The sequence below is a fragment of the Doryrhamphus excisus genome, linkage group LG21, assembly GCF_037039965.1.
Source record: "Doryrhamphus excisus strain RoL-2023G ecotype Guam linkage group LG21, RoL_Dexc_Guam_v1.1, whole genome shotgun sequence".
Classification (NCBI taxonomy): Eukaryota; Metazoa; Chordata; class Actinopteri; order Syngnathiformes; family Syngnathidae; genus Doryrhamphus; species Doryrhamphus excisus.
The window spans coordinates 1719053-1737665 of NC_136377.1; the positions used below are offsets into that span (position 1 = coordinate 1719053).

An 18613-nucleotide genomic window follows, 5' to 3' on the forward strand; every position below is an offset into this window, starting at 1 on the left:
CTGTTACATTTGTTCACTTCCTGCTTTCCTAATATAATTTAGGTTTTTTTAAAATTAAATTAAATGTATTTTAATTTAATTTAATTTAATTTAATTTAATTTAATTTAATTTAATTTAATTTAATTTAATTTAATTAAACATTCCGAAGTACATGGTGATATGACCATAACCTTATCATAGCATATAAGTATTTGAAATGTAGTTCTTGTAGTAGTTCTTCCCTGATATCTAGTATTGGATGACATTTTTAGGTAATTGGTTATTTTCAGTCTTATGCATTATTATTTTAGCTTTTTGAAGATGAACTATATCAGCAAGTATTTATGATTTTAGAAATAAAGAGTTAGTATGTTCTCTGTAGGCGGCATTATGAATTATCCTTACTGACCTTTTTTTTTTACAGTACATTTAGCGAGTGACTACCCCATATTTCCACACAATAAGTAAGATACGGTCGAACCAGAGAGCAATGACGAGCGTGGAGTGATTTGTGATTGAGAGCAAGTATGTGAAGCATTTGACTGACAAATGAGGGCAGGCAAGGATGCAAACAAGATGGCAAGGTGAGGATAACACCAGCATGGCCGCGCTCGTGTGAGAGAAATGTGTTTTGAAAAAATAAAATGTCATTTGTTAATTATTACTGATGAGACATTTCATCAGTAAAAAGTAGGTTTGGAAGAACATTCCCTCAACGTCTTTCGGAGTTCCACACAAGAGAAGAAGTTCCTGTATTGTATAAAGCGTCCGCCTGTCACAGTTCAAACATAATAAGAGAGAAGGACTTGAACTATTCATCACATCTTAGTCATTGAGGCCGGAACCTCTTTGTGTCCATGTCATCGGCCGAGAGGGTTACTAAGCGCGCCTCCATCAAAACGAGGGAATTAAAGTATCACCTTTCACAGCCGGGCTTCTTGTGTAGCAGGGTGACAAGTTAACCAAACAAGTAGGACAGTGCCGTGTGACCCCATTCTGAGGCTCTGGAAAGTGGAACAAGTTAAGCGCTTGTGGGTTTTTTCTTTTCTTTTCTTTTTTTTTTTTTTTTTTTTTTGCAAAGGAGGCACATTAATGGACTTTGGATGAAGGTTTTCGCTTACATTCGCATGCACACAAGCGTGACCTTCCGATCAGCGCGAGAAAAAATAGGTTGCTGCTCGGTGCAAGTGGCAAACTCTGTTAAACCTGGAACACATACGTACATTGGCTGAAGAACCTTTTTTATTTTATTTTTATTTTATTTCTATTTTAAAAAATGGCCTAAAATGTTCTTAAGCTCCCTTAAAAATGTAATATTTTTTTTATTGATTTAAAAATTTTTTTATTGATTTTATTTTAAACAAAAAAAGGCAGGCTAATACTAGCCTATTACTACTACTACTAGTCGTAGTAATAATCAGAAGAAAAATAATGATGTTAGTAATAATAATAGGCTAATGAATAATATAATAATTCTTATTATGTAATTGATCACTGTTGTTTTTATTTTTTTTACAAAAAAAATTTCATATAATAGGGCAAAAGCAGGCTAATAAGCAAGCCCATTTTAAAAAATGGCCTAAAATGTTCTTAAGCCCCCCTAAATAATTTGATATTTTGTATTGATTTTATTTTTATCTTTTATTGATTACATTTTTTTTTACAAAAGAAATCTCTGACAAATTTCATATAATAGGGCAAAAGCAGGCTAATAAGCAAGCCTATTTTAAAAAATGGCCTAAAATGTTCTTAAGCCCCCCCTAAATAATTTGATATTTTTTATTGATTTTATTTTTATTTTTTAATGATTAAAATTTTTTGTTTTTTACAAAAGAAATCTCTGACAAATTTCATATAATAGGGCAAAAGCAGGCTAATAAGTAAGCCTATTTTTAAAAAATGGCCTAAAACGTTCTTAAGCCCCCCTAAATAGTTTTATATTTTTTATTGATTTTATTTTTTATTTTTAATTGATTACTTTTTTTTTTTTACAAAAGAAATCTCTGACAAATTTCATATAATAGGGCAAAAGCAGGCTAATAAGCAAGCCTATTTTAAAAAATGGCCTAAAATGTTCTTAAGCCCCCCCTAAATAATTTGATATTTTTTATTGATTTTATTTTTATTTTTTAATGATTAAAATTTTTTGTTTTTTACAAAAGAAATCTCTGACAAATTTCATATAATAGGGCAAAAGCAGGCTAATAAGTAAGCCTATTTTAAAAAAATGGCCTAAAACGTTCTTAAGCCCCCCTAAATAATTTTATATTTTTTATTGATTTTATTTTTTATTTTTAATTGATTAATTTTTTTTTTTTTTACAAAAGAAATCTGACAAATTTCATATAATAGGGCAAAAGCAGGCTAATAAGCAAGCCAATAAGCAGGCTAATACTAGCCTAGTATCCTGTCCATCTCCAGGGGGCTAAGCCCCCCCCCCGTCCTCAGACCCTAGTGACGCCCCTGGTGCATACTAGCATAACTAAGTCATCAGTCCTGAATCATTAGTCGAAGTCCAAATCTTTGATGATATTGTGGAATTCCAAGTCATGAAAATGATTCAAGTCGAGTCCACACCTCCGGCATCAGTACTCCGCGACCCCCCGACTTTATTCCATCTGATTTGACTTGTGTTTCCATGATCCAAAGTCCTGTGCCAGGGACAACGCATCTGAACCGCAACCCTGGTCCTAATCAACCAAATGACTTAACAGGCTTAGCACGGCGGCGAATTCCGGTGCCACAGGTGGTCACCTAACCCAGATAGATCTTCCGGATGAGCCACGCCACGAGATCAACGCCAGAAACCCGCGTCCCTTTTCCTGTTGCAACGACACGACGTCATTCCGCGGAGTTGCTAAATATGAACACGGAGCTTCATTGTCTCGTATTCTCCCCGGATCATTCCAACCACCCAATTATCCCCGAGCGCCATGAGAGGTGACCCAAACTGGCCCCCCCTTGTCCCAGGTGGGTGACAGGAAGTGGGTCTCATTATTACGAGGTGAAGATGTGGCAGCCTTTACATCGGAACGCTCAAAAGGGATCAAAGGTGCACAAAGAATAGATGAGAACCAAGAACTTGAACAAGGAAAAGAAACGAAAGCAGAAGCTCTAAACTATTCCGACACTATTCCGAACTATCCCGTCTTCATATGCAGGAAATTGATGCTGGCCTAATTTAGCCCCACTGTGGGTTATTTTGCAGCCAAAAAGAACTAATGGAGAGACATGAAGAGAAAGCACACGCCCTGCAAATTAATCAATGAGTCTGTCTGATACAACGGCCTCAAACGCAGCACGCTCTTTTTTTTTTTTTTACTGACGCCACCAGGCCCGACGATCAGAAGGGAGCGCTGACTCATCCCGGAGTGGGAGCTCCAACGAGGCACCGCGGGGTCACCGAGTCATCTGCCGCTTTATTGAGTATTTCCTCCATTTGATGTCATTATCGCCCCGGCGGTCATCATTACCTTCCCCTCGCCGCTGTCCGAGTCCCCAGATTACAGGGAGAGTCAGTGGCTGAGTGGAGATGACGAGGGCGGGTTTAATGTTTGTGATATTTTTAGTTGCTTCAGGTGTCTTTTTTGCAGGTAGAAATGCATGGCGGGGTAAGGCGTGTGTGTGTGTGTGTGTGAGTGTGTGTGTGTGTGTGTGAGTGGCGGTGAGGCATAATTACCGTCACGGCGCGATATGTGCCTCGGGTTCAAGGTCACGGTTTGATTCATTTGGAGGAGAAAGGTCGACACATAAACCAGTTTTAGATGTTCTGTAAACGGGTTAAGTGGCTTTTGAAAAGGAAGGCTGCACGGTAGTACTAATCGGCGGCACGGCGGGCGAGTGGTTAGCGCGCAGACGTCACAGCTAGGAGACCAGAGTTCAATCCCACCCTCTGCCATCTCTGTGTGGGTTTTCTCCGGGTACTCCGGTTTCCTCCCACATTCCAAAAAAAAAAACATGCTAGGTTAATTAGCGACTCCAAATTGTCCATAGGTATGAATGTGAGTGTGAATGGTTGTTTGTCTATATGTGCCCACCAGTCCAGGGTGACCAGCCAATCACAGGGGACAATTGGCTATGGACAATTTGGAGTGGCTAATTAACCTAGCATGTTTTTGGAATGTGGGAGGAAACCGGAGTACCCGGAGAAAACCCACGCATGCACGGGGAGAACATGCAAACTCCACACAGAGATGGCCGAGGGTGGAATTGAACCCTGGTCTCCTAGCTGTGAGGTCTGCGCGCTAACCACTAGACCACCGTGCCGCCCTCGTTTAGTGCTTTTATTTTCTTAAATTTGACTCACATTGAAATGGAACACTTTAGCTTCAGCTAATCGCAGGTCGTTTTTTTTTTGGGGGGGGGGGGGGGGGGGGGCTATGGTTACCTGTGTGCTTGATGCATTTCTGCTTCTTGGTAGTATTACAGTAATCCACTCCATGGGACAATCGGGGCTCAGCGGAGCTCATTTTCCACCACACTCCTCCAGTTCCGTTCCCACAGTGAACGCTACAGGACGTCATTCATTCTGCATGAAATCCAGCCCTACAATACCTCAAATGTCTGTAAAAGATAATTCACAACATTATTGGTTTTGTTACAAAATGAAGATATGTAAAAAAAAAAAAAAAAAGACAGCGGAAGTGAAGCTGTATTGACGTCATTTCTATTTTATTAGAAATGGATGAACCCAAGTCGTCCTCTGGTTGCCTTGGAGGTGGCATGCATACAAAAGCAGACTCCAAGTGTCCATCTGCTAGTGCCCACTAATGTTGCTGTCCTTCTCCGATGCATGGATTAGTCACACAGGATATGTACATTCAAATGACTCCAGCATCCCAAAAAACAAAATTACACAAAAAGGAAAAAAAAAAAAAAACATATGAAAAGAATAAAATTTCTTCTTGTAAATTCAATGAATAAACTGGACTTAAATTATGATTGCTTCATTGTTATAATCTTAGGCACGTTGTAGATTGCTGAGGCGTTTTAGAGGTTTCACTTCTTCCTGTGTCATTTTTATGGAAGCCCGCTAACCCCGATGCTAAGTCATAATTATGAGATATGAAGTCAAAAACGAGATAAAAAGTCATAATTATGAGTGAAAAAAAGTTGAAATTACAAGATAAAAAGTCAAAATTAGGGACTAGGAAAGTCATAATTATGAGTGATAAAAAGTTGAAATTACAAGATATAAAGTCAAAATTAGGGACTAGGAAAGTCATAATTATGAGTGATAAAAAGTTGAAATTACGAGATAAAAAGTCAAAATTAGGGAATAGGAAAGTCATAATTATGAGTGATAAAAAGTTGAAATTACGAGATAAAAAGTCAAAATTAGGGACTAGGAAAGTCATAATTATGAGTGATAAAAAGTTGAAATTACAAGATATAAAGTCAAAATTAGGGACTAGGAAAGTCATAATTATGAGTGAAAAAAAGTTGAAATTACAAGATATAAAGTCAAAATTAGGGACTAGGAAAGTCATAATTATGAGTGATAAAAAGTTGAAATTACGAGATAAAAAGTCAAAATTAGGGAATAGGAAAGTCATAATTATGAGTGATAAAAAGTTGAAATTACGAGATAAAAAGTCAAAATTAGGGAATAGAAAAGTCATAATTATGACATGAAAAATCAGAATGATGAGATAATTATCTTTTATTATATTAATAATTGGCACTCGGCACATGCGCGGTTTGTATCTCATCATTTTGACTTTTTATCCCTTAATTGGGATTGTTCTAATTTCTGACTTTTTATCTTTTAACTTTTTTACTTTTTTAACTTTTTTAATGACTTTTTATCTCATAATTTAAATTTTTATTAAATAACTTTTGAGGTTTTTAATCTCATAAATAAAATCTCATAATTTTACTTTATAGACTTTATATTTTCAACATTATATCTCATAATTCTGACTTTAATCTCACAATTATGATTGACAGCACCATTGGGGTATTTTTTTTTCTTTCAGTGGCAGAAATGGGATTCCATATATTTTTCCTCAAGCTGACGTTGGTGTAAACAAAAGGATATAAGTTCTCCGACTTTTCCTTGTAGGACCGTCATAAAAAAAAAAATAAAAATTAAATAAAAGAGACAGAATTATCTATGAAAGTTTCTCCTGCTCAGGCTCTTTAACTCATGAGATATGTGAGGAACAGTGAGATGTTTACAGTGGTCATTTTCTTTGGTATAAACTAACATGATTTCTCTGCGTGTCACATGATTAATTACTAATAAACAGCGTGAAAGCGACCACCATCATCGTCAACGTGCTCCGAAACAACAAACAATTGTGTATTTGGCAAATAAAATCTGGCGTTAGTGAGGAGACTGAAGACCTCGAAAGGAAGCATCACATGCAAGATCTTCATAAGATGAGGTAATCATCCGCTTACGTCAATTCTTCAACTTTTTACAGCGGTTCGGTTCAATGTGAAGGAAAGACTGTCCCTTATTTTGAAAAGATATCTGTCCTTCTGCAAGGTCATGGGTGATCTATCGATTATTATTATTTTTTTATTTTGGAATGTGGGAAGTCGAGAAGAAGCAAATTCCACACTGAGATGTTGGAATGGAGATTCCAAAACACCGTGAGGCACGATGCGGACATTTTACTTCTCAAGTACGTAACATTAAAGGGGCTGTTAGCGACACAACGTGAGCCGCAGCAGTGAGACGCTGTCTCTTTTTTTTCCAGCGGAGATCTGCAGCTGGGTGTCGGACGGACTGCCACGTTAAGTCCCCACTCGGCGAGACATAACATGAGGTGTCGTTATTATTGTTTACCCCCCCCTAGGCAAAAACCCACGACCCACTGGTTGAGAATCCCCATGAGTATCTTCTTAGCCGATTAATCTGAATTAATTAACAACACAAATCAAGATAAACTAAACACCAACAGTTGGCAAATTAATCAGAAAAGAGTCAAAAACATAATAGGTCTGCTTTCACGAATGAGTAAAGAAATTAATTTGAGAGGCTGAAATTGGAGATAGTTAAATAGTTGTTGATTAATTGGCTAACTGATTAATCGGGCATCAAACCCTATGCCCCGCCTGTCACTGTAATTAATTTCACACATTAAGAAGGCGTTACAGTCAGTATACGGTATCGTACTCACAAAACGTGCATCGCGTCATCGCGTCTTGACAAGTCGTCATCCTGCTGGAAAATGTTGAGTGAATTGACTTGACTGGTCAGCCAGCGCCCCCCCCCCCCTTTTTCCTGGACCGCCGGCGGGGTGATCTACTATATCATGTGATGTAATTTCTCTGCCTGATTTTTTGGGACTTGAGGTACAAATAAAATAATACGTTACATTTTTAAGTCTGCGGCTAAAAATAAAGACATTTAAGATTCATGCATTCGTATGAGATGACATCATAACTGTTGAGTGACGCGGTAATAAAAGCCATGAGAGTCACACTGCAACTGTATGCGCTCGGTTTTCCCAACACTAACCACCCCCCATATGTCGAGACAATAGCTATGGCATCAAGTTTATCTGGCACACATACATGTTTTACACATACTGATTATTATATCCTGGAACATGAGCCCCCCCCCTTCCCTACGAAAAATACTACTGTCGTTCTTTTGCGTGGTCGCCTGGAAAGAAAGAACATAGCATAGGAGAAAAGGAAATAGTTCAGCTTTTTTTCCCCCCTGTGACGGCAAATAAGACTTCACTGTCCCGGACAGTATTTTAGGATGCTCTGCATATCCGCTGAGACGACTAAGGCGTTTGTGTGACCCGTTTTTCATGGCGCTCGACTGCATAACCCCCCCCCCCCACCGGGAGGCTCTTGTTGCGGATTGAATAAAAACAGGCAAAAGGGGTAAACGCTGGGAATTTGGCAAAAATCCGAGTCCTTCATCACAGCATCATTATCATCATCCAGTAAAAAAAGACATAATTAAAAAAAAAAAAGGAGCACATTATCCACATGTGAATGCACATGAGACGTATGGGCTTCACCTAAGGCAAAGGGGGTTGTGAGGAAGTGTAAAAGGTGCTCTTTTGAGTCGACTTCAGCAGTTCGAGTCCGTAGTGCTGCTGAGAGCCGCCAGTTGGTTTCCTGTCACAGGAATTTAAAAAAAAAAAAAAAAAAAAAAAAAAAAAAGCACTGGCTGCTAAAGGGTGGAGCGTTTTCTCCCTCACCCTTCATGGTCGCTCTGAGTCCGAATCCCTCATGTGGACACGTTGAGCAGCTTGGTAGATTTATTGGGGTAATTGATAGCCAGGCTGATGGCAGCGATGTTCTTCAGAGCCTGCATGATAAAATAAATACAAATTAATTTACCACTTCCACACTGAATGGGAGTAGAGTTTTTTTTTTCCCACTGTGCATCTATGGCTGGCTACAAAGTCTTCTGAATGCCTTATCTTACTTATTGTGTGGAAATATGGGCTAATAACTATAAAAGCAATATTCACTCGCTAAATGTACTGCAAAAAAGGCCAGTAAGGATAATTCATAATGCCGCCTATACAGAGAACATACTAACTCCTTATTTCTAAAATCACAAATACTTCAACTTGCTGATATAGTTCATCTTGAAACAGCTAAAATAATAATGCATAAGGCTAAAAATAACCAATTAGCTAAAAATGTCATCCAATACTTCTCTACAAGAGAGGAGAAATATGATCTCAGGGAAGAAGTACATCTGAAACACTTCTATGCTAGGACTACGTTATGCTAGCCATAGCATTTCAGTATGTGGAATCAAACTATGGGATGGATTGAGTAAGGAAATCAAACAATGCACAACGATGAGCCAATTCAAGAAACAATACAAGCAGTTGATGTTTGCTAAATCCAAGGATGAAGAGTCTTGAACCAGTCATGATGTGCTATATATATCACTATATTGACACTTACTATGGTACCCATTATGGCATTGGATGCTCATATCACCGAGTACTTTGGTATGTGACAAAAAAATTAAAATTAAATAAAACTAAATTACATAAAACTAAATTAAATTAAAAAAATTTTTATATTAGGAAAGCAGGAAGTGAACAAATGTAACAGTTACTGATTGTAAAAGTACCAGATGGAGGGGTAGGATTTAATAAGCTTTGCTTCTTCCTACTCCTTTTGGACATGTGGAACTGTGAACTGATTATGTGATGCATTCAATTGTAATCTGATGCATGTTCAAATGAAATTCAACCATTACCATTACCATTATATTTATATTTGGGTTCAACCTTGTGAATCTTACATCAGCCCTAGCGTGTCCCACATGGCTTGGTTTCGTTTTTCACCCTGACAGGCATTCAGTCACCACGCAACTGATCCACCTACATTGTTTGTATCAGCCCATGGCATCACCCATGCATGCACCTTTGGTTCACCTTCAGGCTCCGTTAAAACGGTCAGCAGAGTGAGCACCGCAGGCCTGCTCTGGCTGCTCTGACACAAATGATAATAGACTGCAATTATCGGATACATTAGCGCAGAGTGCTCGCCGCGCATACAAAGCCAGGATTTTGTGTCAGCTGGATGTGAACGGAAGAAAACGAGCAGCGAAAAGTCAGCCGGACTTGAACATAAAGAGACACACGACAATGGCCAAGATGGGACAACAAAACTGGTTGTAGGGGAATAGTGACTGCTATCACTATATCAGGGGTGGGCAAACTTTTTGGCTCGCGGGCCGCATTGATATGACAAAATTTACACGGGGGGGGGCAGACTATATATTTTACACGTAACAGTCCACCTGGTATTATTGTATCTGTAAAATTGTCATGCAATCTGTTATTATTATTTATTATTTTATATTTATATTTAAATATTTTAAAAATAATAAAATATTATAATAATTACAATAAAATTAAAATAATAATTATTATATTATTATTATGTAAAATATGCAAATATAACAATAATATTATATATAATTAATATAATAATTAGCATTAATATAATAGTTATAATAATCATAATAGTTCTAATAATTATTATAATAATCTAATAATAATAATAATAATAATAATAATAATAATAATAATAATAATAATAATAATAATAATAATAATTATTATTATTATTATTATTATTATTATTATTATTATTATTATTATTATTATTATTATGTACTTGTGTCCCTTTTTTCAGGAGCACTTTGTAAACAACAGACCATGTCAAAAAACGAAATTGATAAAACCATCAAAAGGTTGGCTCAGGCCATGATGCCAGGTTGTTTGTTGAGTTTAAATGAAATACTTTGGAAAGATTGGGCGGGCCGTATTCAAACACTTGGCGGGCCGGATGTGGCCCCCGGGCCGTAGTTTGCCCACCCCTGCACTATATGCAAGGTATGATTTAGGTTCCGACTAACATCACTCATTTGCAACCCGAGGACCCCCGGTATGGTACTATATATATTGAATATGTAAATAAAACCTTACCAACGCTGTGTGATTCAGGAGTTGCTCATCAGTGGTCATGGCTAACAAGTACTCCTGGAGGACTCCCTGTGTCTGGAAAAAGAGTGCAAAAAATGTAGCAAATTCATCATCTTCTGCTGCATTCCTCAACACTAAACTAAATAGCCCCCTCATAAGTTACATTCAATTAAAAATTTGACCTGACCACCCCCTTCGTCTCCGTTCTCTACGTCAAACCTGACCTGTGGAATGTCGGAAACATTATATGTATCATAAACAAAGTACAGCGTGAGGCTACAAGACCTTTACATGAATATGTTGAGGAGCACGGATAAGGTAAATGGGCCGAGACCAGCTAAATGGAGCATTTACGGCCCTTGAGACAGTCCAGAGGGGCCGTGGTAAACCAATCAGTTGTGCAGCACTCCGAATGTTTATGCTGGGGAACATCCGCACGCAATTTGTACACTCAGTAGTACATGACATATTGTTTTGATTGCTAAATATAACTAATATTTCCTGGGGTAAAAAGTTCATATGTTCTCAGGGGACCTGAAAAATAGTAGCAATGGAAGTCTTGTCAGATATCCTCCAAGCAAATGTTCTTGCAATTTTGCAATTGTTCTGCTTTATTCACATATATTGTATTAGGCTTATTCAAGTTTTTTTTTTGCAATATTGTGCCTTATAGACTTAACCAAGAACCACAGTTGCTTGTTATATTATTTTCATAAGATCTTATTTTCATATCTTATATTTCAGTCTCCATTCACACCAGGTGAAGTTAAGCGAAGAACTTGGAAAAACACCACGGGGTGATGTGCTACTTTGAACAGCAAAAACCTCAGAGCTGTACTACTGTCCTCTGGTGTGTTTGGTAGGTACTGCCTTCGCTGTTATACCCCAACATTCAGTAGCTGGAAATGAATTCCAAGCGTTACATCAGATACAACAAACCCAATGAGGTGGGTATGGAGTGAGTTTTGTTGTACCGAGGGTTGGAGGGGGGCGGGGGGTTCGGGACTCCTGGCCGATGGCAATGTTTATAATCCAGGAGACTTCTGTTATTATTAATAATTCAATGCAAGAAGAGAGCGAAAGCGATGGATGACAGCGAGTAACGGATGCGGTGCAGCAGTTGGCCGTCTGGCAGATGGTGGGGCTGAACTTTGGCCCCAAGCCCAATAAAGAGCAGGTGGGTAGGGGGAAAAAACATGGATGGAGGTCATACAGAATAAGATGTTCATTATCACACAAAAAACTCCCAAAGAATTGATTATTACTACATATTTGATCAAATAAATTATACATTTATTTAAAAAATAAATTAAAAAATAAATGAATTAAAAAAAAATAAAAAAACAAACAAACTATATTAGGAAAGCAGGAAGTGAACAAATGTAACAGTTATTCATTCATTCATTTTCTACCGCTTTTCCTCACGAGGGTCGCGGGGGTGCTGGAGCCTATCCCAGCTGTCTAGGGGCGAGAGGCGGGGTACACACTGGACTGGTGGCCAGCCAATCGCAGGGCACATATAGACAAACAACCATTCACACTCACATTCATACCTATGGACAATTTGGAGTCGCTAATTAAACGAGCATGTTTTTTTTTGGAATGTGGGAGGAAACCGGAGTACCCGGAGAATGCACGGGGAGAACATGCAAACTCCACACAGAGATGGCCGAGGGTGGAATTGAAACCTGGTCTCCTAGCTGTGAGGTCTGTGCGCTAACCACTCGACCGCCGTGCTGCCGATTATTACTATATAAATAAATAAAATAAATAAAATAAATAAATTATAAATTTATTTAAAAAATATTATATATAAAAAAATAAATATATATATTAAAATAATATTATATATATATATATATATAATTTAAAAAATAAATGAATAAATACAAAAATTACAATTAAAATAAAATAAAAACAAACTTAAACTATATTAGGAAAGCAGGAAGTGAACAAATGTAACAGTTACTGATTGTAAAAGTACCAGATGGAGGGGTAGGATTTAATAAGCTTTGCTTCTTCCTACTCCTTTTGGACGTGTGGAACTGTGAATTGATTATGTGATGCATTCAATTGTAATCTGATGCATGTTCAAATGAAATGAAACCATTACCATGACCAAATATCAAATACTGTAAATGTTATTTGATTGTACCAAAATGTGTCATAGTTGAAGGTGCACCCTGCAGGCGACCCCAAGGAGATAAAAATACCACAGAGTTTCACTTCACACTCTTTTCCCTCTCAAGCAAATTGTCCACAATGCCAGATGTGACGTGTTTGTTCTTTTGTTTTCTTTTGCCTTGCGTGGGTGACGTTTACTCACAATGGCGCGGGCCTCTGCTATGAAGAAGAGTTCTGTGAGAGCTCTGTGAAGAGGCAGCAGCACAGTGATGCTGGTCGGGTCCTGGCTCAAGTTGTTTTCCATTGACATAAAGAGCTGCCACAGAGGTCGAAGCAGGGTCAGCACATAGGCTCTGCAGTGCATACAAATCCGTACTTAGACAAAGATGGCACAAGGTTAAAACTGAGAACTGTAGTAAAAGAAGTCGGGCATCGGTTATGATGATGCCATAATGAAAAAAAAAAAAAAACAAGTACAAATCATTTCGCTTATTGAGCAGATAGGACATCCTAACCTTGAGTGTGGCCGCTGTGCCCAGACAGCGCCTCAATCAGGCAAATTTCTAAACACATCCTGTACCACATGTCTGTGGTGAAAGCAGGACATGAGTGAATTTATGAAGGTTTTTATGCAAAGATTATGCAGAAGAGCAAAATAAGATTTGACTATGTGGTGTCCAAGTGAATGGCACTGTGTTAGAAAATGGGTGTGTAAAGTGTGGGAGGCCCCTTTTAACCTTTTTACAAATTATATTATTTATCATTTCATATTTTTTTATCATTTCCAGACATTCACGGGCATTCTGGTGCTCTGAAAAACAAATATCGCTTCATTCTTACGTCTGGGATTGACACTGCAGGAGACGTAGCAACAAGTGAATAGCTTTGAGTCTCTGGTTCCCCGTTTGGCGACAAGCCACGCCCACTTGCCATTCCCAGATATCGGCCAATGGCAGCTGAGCGAGCACTTGGTCATCCGTCAACATTTGTTTCAGGATCTCGAAACCTGATTCAAAGGGACAAAGAGTCGAACAAGACGGCTCGTTATGAATAGATAGATAGTGTGGTGTGGAGACCAAGGATTCAAAGAGGTCTATCTGTACCTGTCTGGAAGCGACCCCTGTGACCTCCTGTGATGGTGAACTTGTAGCCCCACTCTGTGTTGCTCATGTCTGACGTGAACTTGTAGTACAGGGTGTCACCTGGGAAAAAGATAGTGGACATGTTATTGTTTACCATACACACCAAATTCACACATGCTCATAAACACATATATAATATATAATATAATGGGAATGCTACAATTTTTAGCAACTTAGTCGCTGTATGCGTGTAATCGGTATGCATGTTCAAAGAAGCAAACTTCAGCTAGCAGCTTAGTAAATAAGCATTTGTGCTGCACAAACAAACAAACAAACAGGGTCACTAACACAAACACAAACACCCACCACATTCATGGTGCAAACAACACGGACAGATTAAATAATTTAAAAAAGAAAAAAAAATCCAAAAATTGTTACAACTACAATGATGTAAATGGTAATATTAATTAAATTATTAAAATATAAATAAAATAATTAAAATATTAATTTAATTAATTTAATAATAAAAATCTTAATTTAATTAATTAAATCATTAATTAGGAAATTAATTTAAATTTATATTATTTAAGTATACATTAATTAATTATAATAATGATGATAATATAACATTAATGGTAATAATGATAATAACAATATAATATTACAATGATAATAATAACACGGGAAAACAAGACTGTGGCATGAACATGATGATAGTTTGCAAAAAAAGCATTCATAAGCTTTTGCTTCAGCCTACTGCTCTTGGGCTTGTGATCATTCATTCATTCATTCATTTTCTACCGCTTTTTCCTCACGAGGGTCGCAGGGGGTGCTGGAGCCTATCCCAGCTGTCTTCGGGCGAGAGGCGGGGTACACCCTGGACTGAAACAACTACAGTTCCCATGATGCTTTCGGAAGACAGACCCTTGTATTAGTATCACACGTTTTAATATGCCGCATGTTTTAATCTGACAAATCTTAAGTACGTTTGATCAAGTGTCCAAATTACGATAGCTTGCAGAGGTGCTGGAGCCTATCCCAACTGTCTTTTGCCGAGAGGCATGGTACACCCTGGACTGGTGGCCAGCCAATCACAGGGCACATATAGACAAACAACCATTCACACTCACATTCATACCTATGGACAATTTGGAGTCGCTAATTAACCTAGCATGTTTTTTTTTTATGTGGGAGGAAACCGGAGTAACCGGAGAAAACCCACGCATGCACGGGGAGAACATGCAAACTCCACACAGAAATGGCCGAGGGTGGAACTGAACCCTGGTCTCCTTGCTGTGAGGTCCTGTGTGGAACGCCGCATGTTGCTGACGGGGAGTCTCATAACGATTCTCACCTGGAATCTCAAAATCAGACCATTTCTGAGGGGAGCCACTGAAGACGTGGACGTCCTGCAGGAAGTCGCTACTGCTGGACATGATAAATTCATCGCAACCTTCCTCTGTGTGGCAGCGGGAATCGAATTTCACAGACAAGTAGATGGCCCCTGGGATGTGCACCTTGTCCTGAGAAAGTGAAAGTGAAAGTGAGCGAAAACTGCACGCACTCGACAAAAACGAACCAGCAAAGACGCTCACCTCAAAGTTAGTGTTGTTGTCGTACGGGTGTTTGGATTCTCTGACCTGCACGGCCATGCCTGGTTCTTCCATGAACTGACAGGCGGTGAGGGACAAGCTGCAGAGCATACTTTGGCTGCAGCCTTTCAATACCCGCTGGAGAATCTGTCCAACGATAATAAAGCATAATTATACAAGTTTGAATGGAAATTCATTAACTTCTTGCTGATCCGAGCTCCTCCCACGTCTCACCTTCTCCCATAGCATCCGCTCCTCCAGCTGCATCAACATATCCAAGATGTAGGCCATGTGAGACGCACCGTTCAGTTCTAAGGCCTCCTCGCTCAACGCCGCCTCAACAGGCCAATCGGCCAGCAAGGACGCGAGCACGTGACGGGCGTACAGCGTGGCGATGGCGTGGTTGACCTTCACCAAGTACTGACCGACCGCCCGATTGCTGCGAACATCCAGTTCTTTGTGCAGCAAAGCCGAGCTTTTCGTGCGTCGTTGTTTGGCGTAGCTTAGCTGCAAGTCGCTCTCCGAGTTGGTGATGAGTCGCTGCGTCACGACGTTGATCTCCTCCGTGGCTTTGTCACATTGACCGGGTTTAGACTGTGGGAAAAAGGACGACATTTACCACGTTGTTGTCTTTCTAATTGATTTAAGAGATATGTTCTATAGCTCTCAGTAATAGCCAGGTAACAAAAGAACCTTCCATTTATGAATATGATTCTTTTGAGGTTCAGTTCACCATTTTGGGAAATAGAAATGGAGGAATATAGTGACAAAAAAAGGCCTACATGCCCACACCAAAAGTATTAAAACCAACATTTTCATGGATGAGGACGCCTAAGAAGGTAACCATTTTCATCTAATTTTGTGTAGAAAAATAAAAAAGTAAGATATTTGAGAACAGTGGAATGTTTTATCAGAGCTCTTCTCTGATAGAAAATTGGAACCAAAGCAAAGTTTTTAAATTTTTTTTTACAAAACAATAACTTTTTCTACCTTTTCTTGACATTAATATATATGGGTCAAAATTCACCCCAACACCATAGATCAGGGGTCTCCAACACACGGCCCGCGGGCCAAATGTGGCCCGCAGGACACTACTTTGAGGCCCCCGCCTTGATATGAAAGTTTAATGTCAGTGCGGCCCGCGCAAGTTTGATATGGATGCTGTATGGTATCATGTACCCAGAAAAAATTATTACGTTTGATTCATGTTCATGTTAAAGGTTAAATAACTGTTAATAGTTATCCTCCCTATCCGTGTGGAAGTGGTAAGTTTTTGGCTATTTAAGTTTAAAGGAAATAACTTGAAGGCTACCGTTTAGGTGGCTAGCTGTCTAGTTTGCGAGTTAGCATGTGTCTCAAGACCCTGCAGTTGCGCAATATGTTGTAAATAAAAAGAGTATAAATGTGACTATAGTCGTGTTTTGTCATGTCTACAGGGCTCTAATAATGCTTTGTTCATTTTAATCTGAAAAAAATAATTTGTCTACCCACCAACTATATGTGGTTTCTTAAGTTTTTATTATTTGCTGTTTTATTATTATTATATTTATTTATTACTGATTGATTGATTTTCTTTATTCTTGATTTGTTTATTTATTTTTCATCTTATTTTGTGTAGAAAAATAAAAAGTAAGATATTTGAGAACAGTGGAATTTTTTATCAGAGCTTTTCTTGTAGAAAATTGGAACCAAAGCCAAGTTTTTTTAATTTTTTTGTTTTTAATAAATGCGTTTTTTTTTAAACCTGATGCGGCCTAGTCTCACCCAGACCCTAGCTCCAGTGGCCCCCAAGTAAACTGAGTTTGAGACCCCTGCCATAGATGTTTCTTTAGTGATTAATACTAAAATGAGAAAATAAATAAAACTAATTGATTTAAGAGATATGTTCTATACCTCTCAGTAATAGCCAGGTAACAAAAGAACCTCCAATTTATGAATATGATTCTTTTGAGGTTCATTTTACCATTTTTGGAAATTAAAATGGAGGGGTATAGTGACAAAAAAAGGCCTACATTACCACACCAAAAGTATTAAAAGCAACATTTTCATGGATGAGGAAGCCTAAGAAGGTAACCAAGACATGAGAAGCAAATTTGATTTTTAAATTTTTAGTGTATTTTAGAGATGATACCAGAAAGTTTTGTCAAAAAATGCAACACGGTGTGTCGGTAACTTACGATGCAGGACGCCACAATCATATCGGTGTCAACAGCCTTGATGTTTCGCTCCTCTGAGTGAGGTCGTCGGGTTGGCTGCCATTTCTGAGCTAAAGTGCGGATTGTCTCGTCTGTTTTAATCTCCTCTCCGTCAAATCTGGGGGGGGGGGGGGGGGGGGGAAGACATGTGATCACGTAAAACAAGAAGCCGAACTTCACTTTTGGGTTACAGTGTGACTTTTTCATGTGAGACATTGTATCTGGGCCACATGGTAGGAGACTTTGTGTGAAGAAAAGATTTATATAAATCATGTTGGTGGCAGGTAAAAACGTCATTACCAAGAAATGGCTTACACTCATATGTGACTTTACTCATCTGTATACACCAGTCATTATTTGCAGTATGACCCGTTTATCATTGCACTAAAATTAATATATCTGCAATATGTCTGCTCCTGCATATGCTCCTGTGCAATACTATGTGTATATTTTGGATATATTGTATATATCTTGTATATATCTTGTTAAATTGTCTTTTTTACTCTACTTTTATATGCTTTTTTTTTAACTTGACTACTGCACTGAAGGGCGGCACAGCGGTCGAGTGGTTAGCACGCAGACCTAACAGCTCGGAGGACCAGGGTTCAATTCCACCCACGGCCATCTCTGTGTGGAGTTTGCATGTTCTCCCTTGTGCATGCGTGGGTTTTCTCCGGGTACTCCGGTTTCCTCCCACATTCCAAAATTAATTGGCGACTCCAATTTGTCCATAGGTATGAATGTGAGTGTGAATGGTTGTTTGTCTATATGTGCCCTGTGATTGGCTGGCCACCAGTCCAGGGTGTACCCCGCCTCTTGCCCGAAGACAGCTGGGATAGGCTCCAGCACCCCCCGCGACCCTCGTGAGGAAAAGCGGTAGAAAATGAATGAATGAATGATTAATGTTCATGTTAAAGGTTAAATAACTGTTAATAGTTATCCTCCCTATCCGTGTGGAAGTGGTAAGTTTTTGGCTATTTAAGTTTAAAGGAAATAACTTGAAGGCTACCGTTTAGGTCGCTAGCTCTCTAGTTTGCGAGTTAGCATGTGTCTCAAATAAAGTTAAAAAAAAAATTGGCTGGCCACCAGTCCAGGGTGTACCCCGCCTCTCGCCCGAAGACAGCTGGGATAGGCTCCAGCACCCCCCGCGACCCTCGTGAGGAAAAGCGGTAGAAAATGAATGAATGAATGAATGATTAATGTTCATGTT

General features: G+C 38.8%; 1 protein-coding gene across 2 annotated transcripts in view; it reads right to left on the reverse strand.

Annotated features, from left to right (window-relative positions):
- Positions 1-5335: 5335 nt before the first annotated feature.
- The window catches only part of zzef1 (zinc finger, ZZ-type with EF hand domain 1), a 45390-nt gene continuing 32112 nt past the window's right edge, over positions 5336-18613 (reverse strand). The window contains exons 46-55 of one of the 2 annotated variants that reach the window (XM_078787803.1): positions 17386-17521; positions 15443-15802; positions 15212-15355; positions 14971-15139; positions 13638-13736; positions 13375-13540; positions 12737-12887; positions 10414-10485; positions 8152-8261; positions 5336-8068 (exon numbers count right to left, since the gene is read on the reverse strand). In XM_078787803.1, the coding sequence (XP_078643929.1) occupies positions 8181-8261; positions 10414-10485; positions 12737-12887; positions 13375-13540; positions 13638-13736; positions 14971-15139; positions 15212-15355; positions 15443-15802; positions 17386-17521 (1378 nt within the window). In that variant the 3' untranslated portion in view covers positions 5336-8068; positions 8152-8180. Of the gene's footprint in view, positions 8262-10413; positions 10486-12736; positions 12888-13374; positions 13541-13637; positions 13737-14970; positions 15140-15211; positions 15356-15442; positions 15803-17385; positions 17522-18613 lie in introns of both variants that reach the window. The other variant, XM_058087168.2, reaches the window with a different exon arrangement.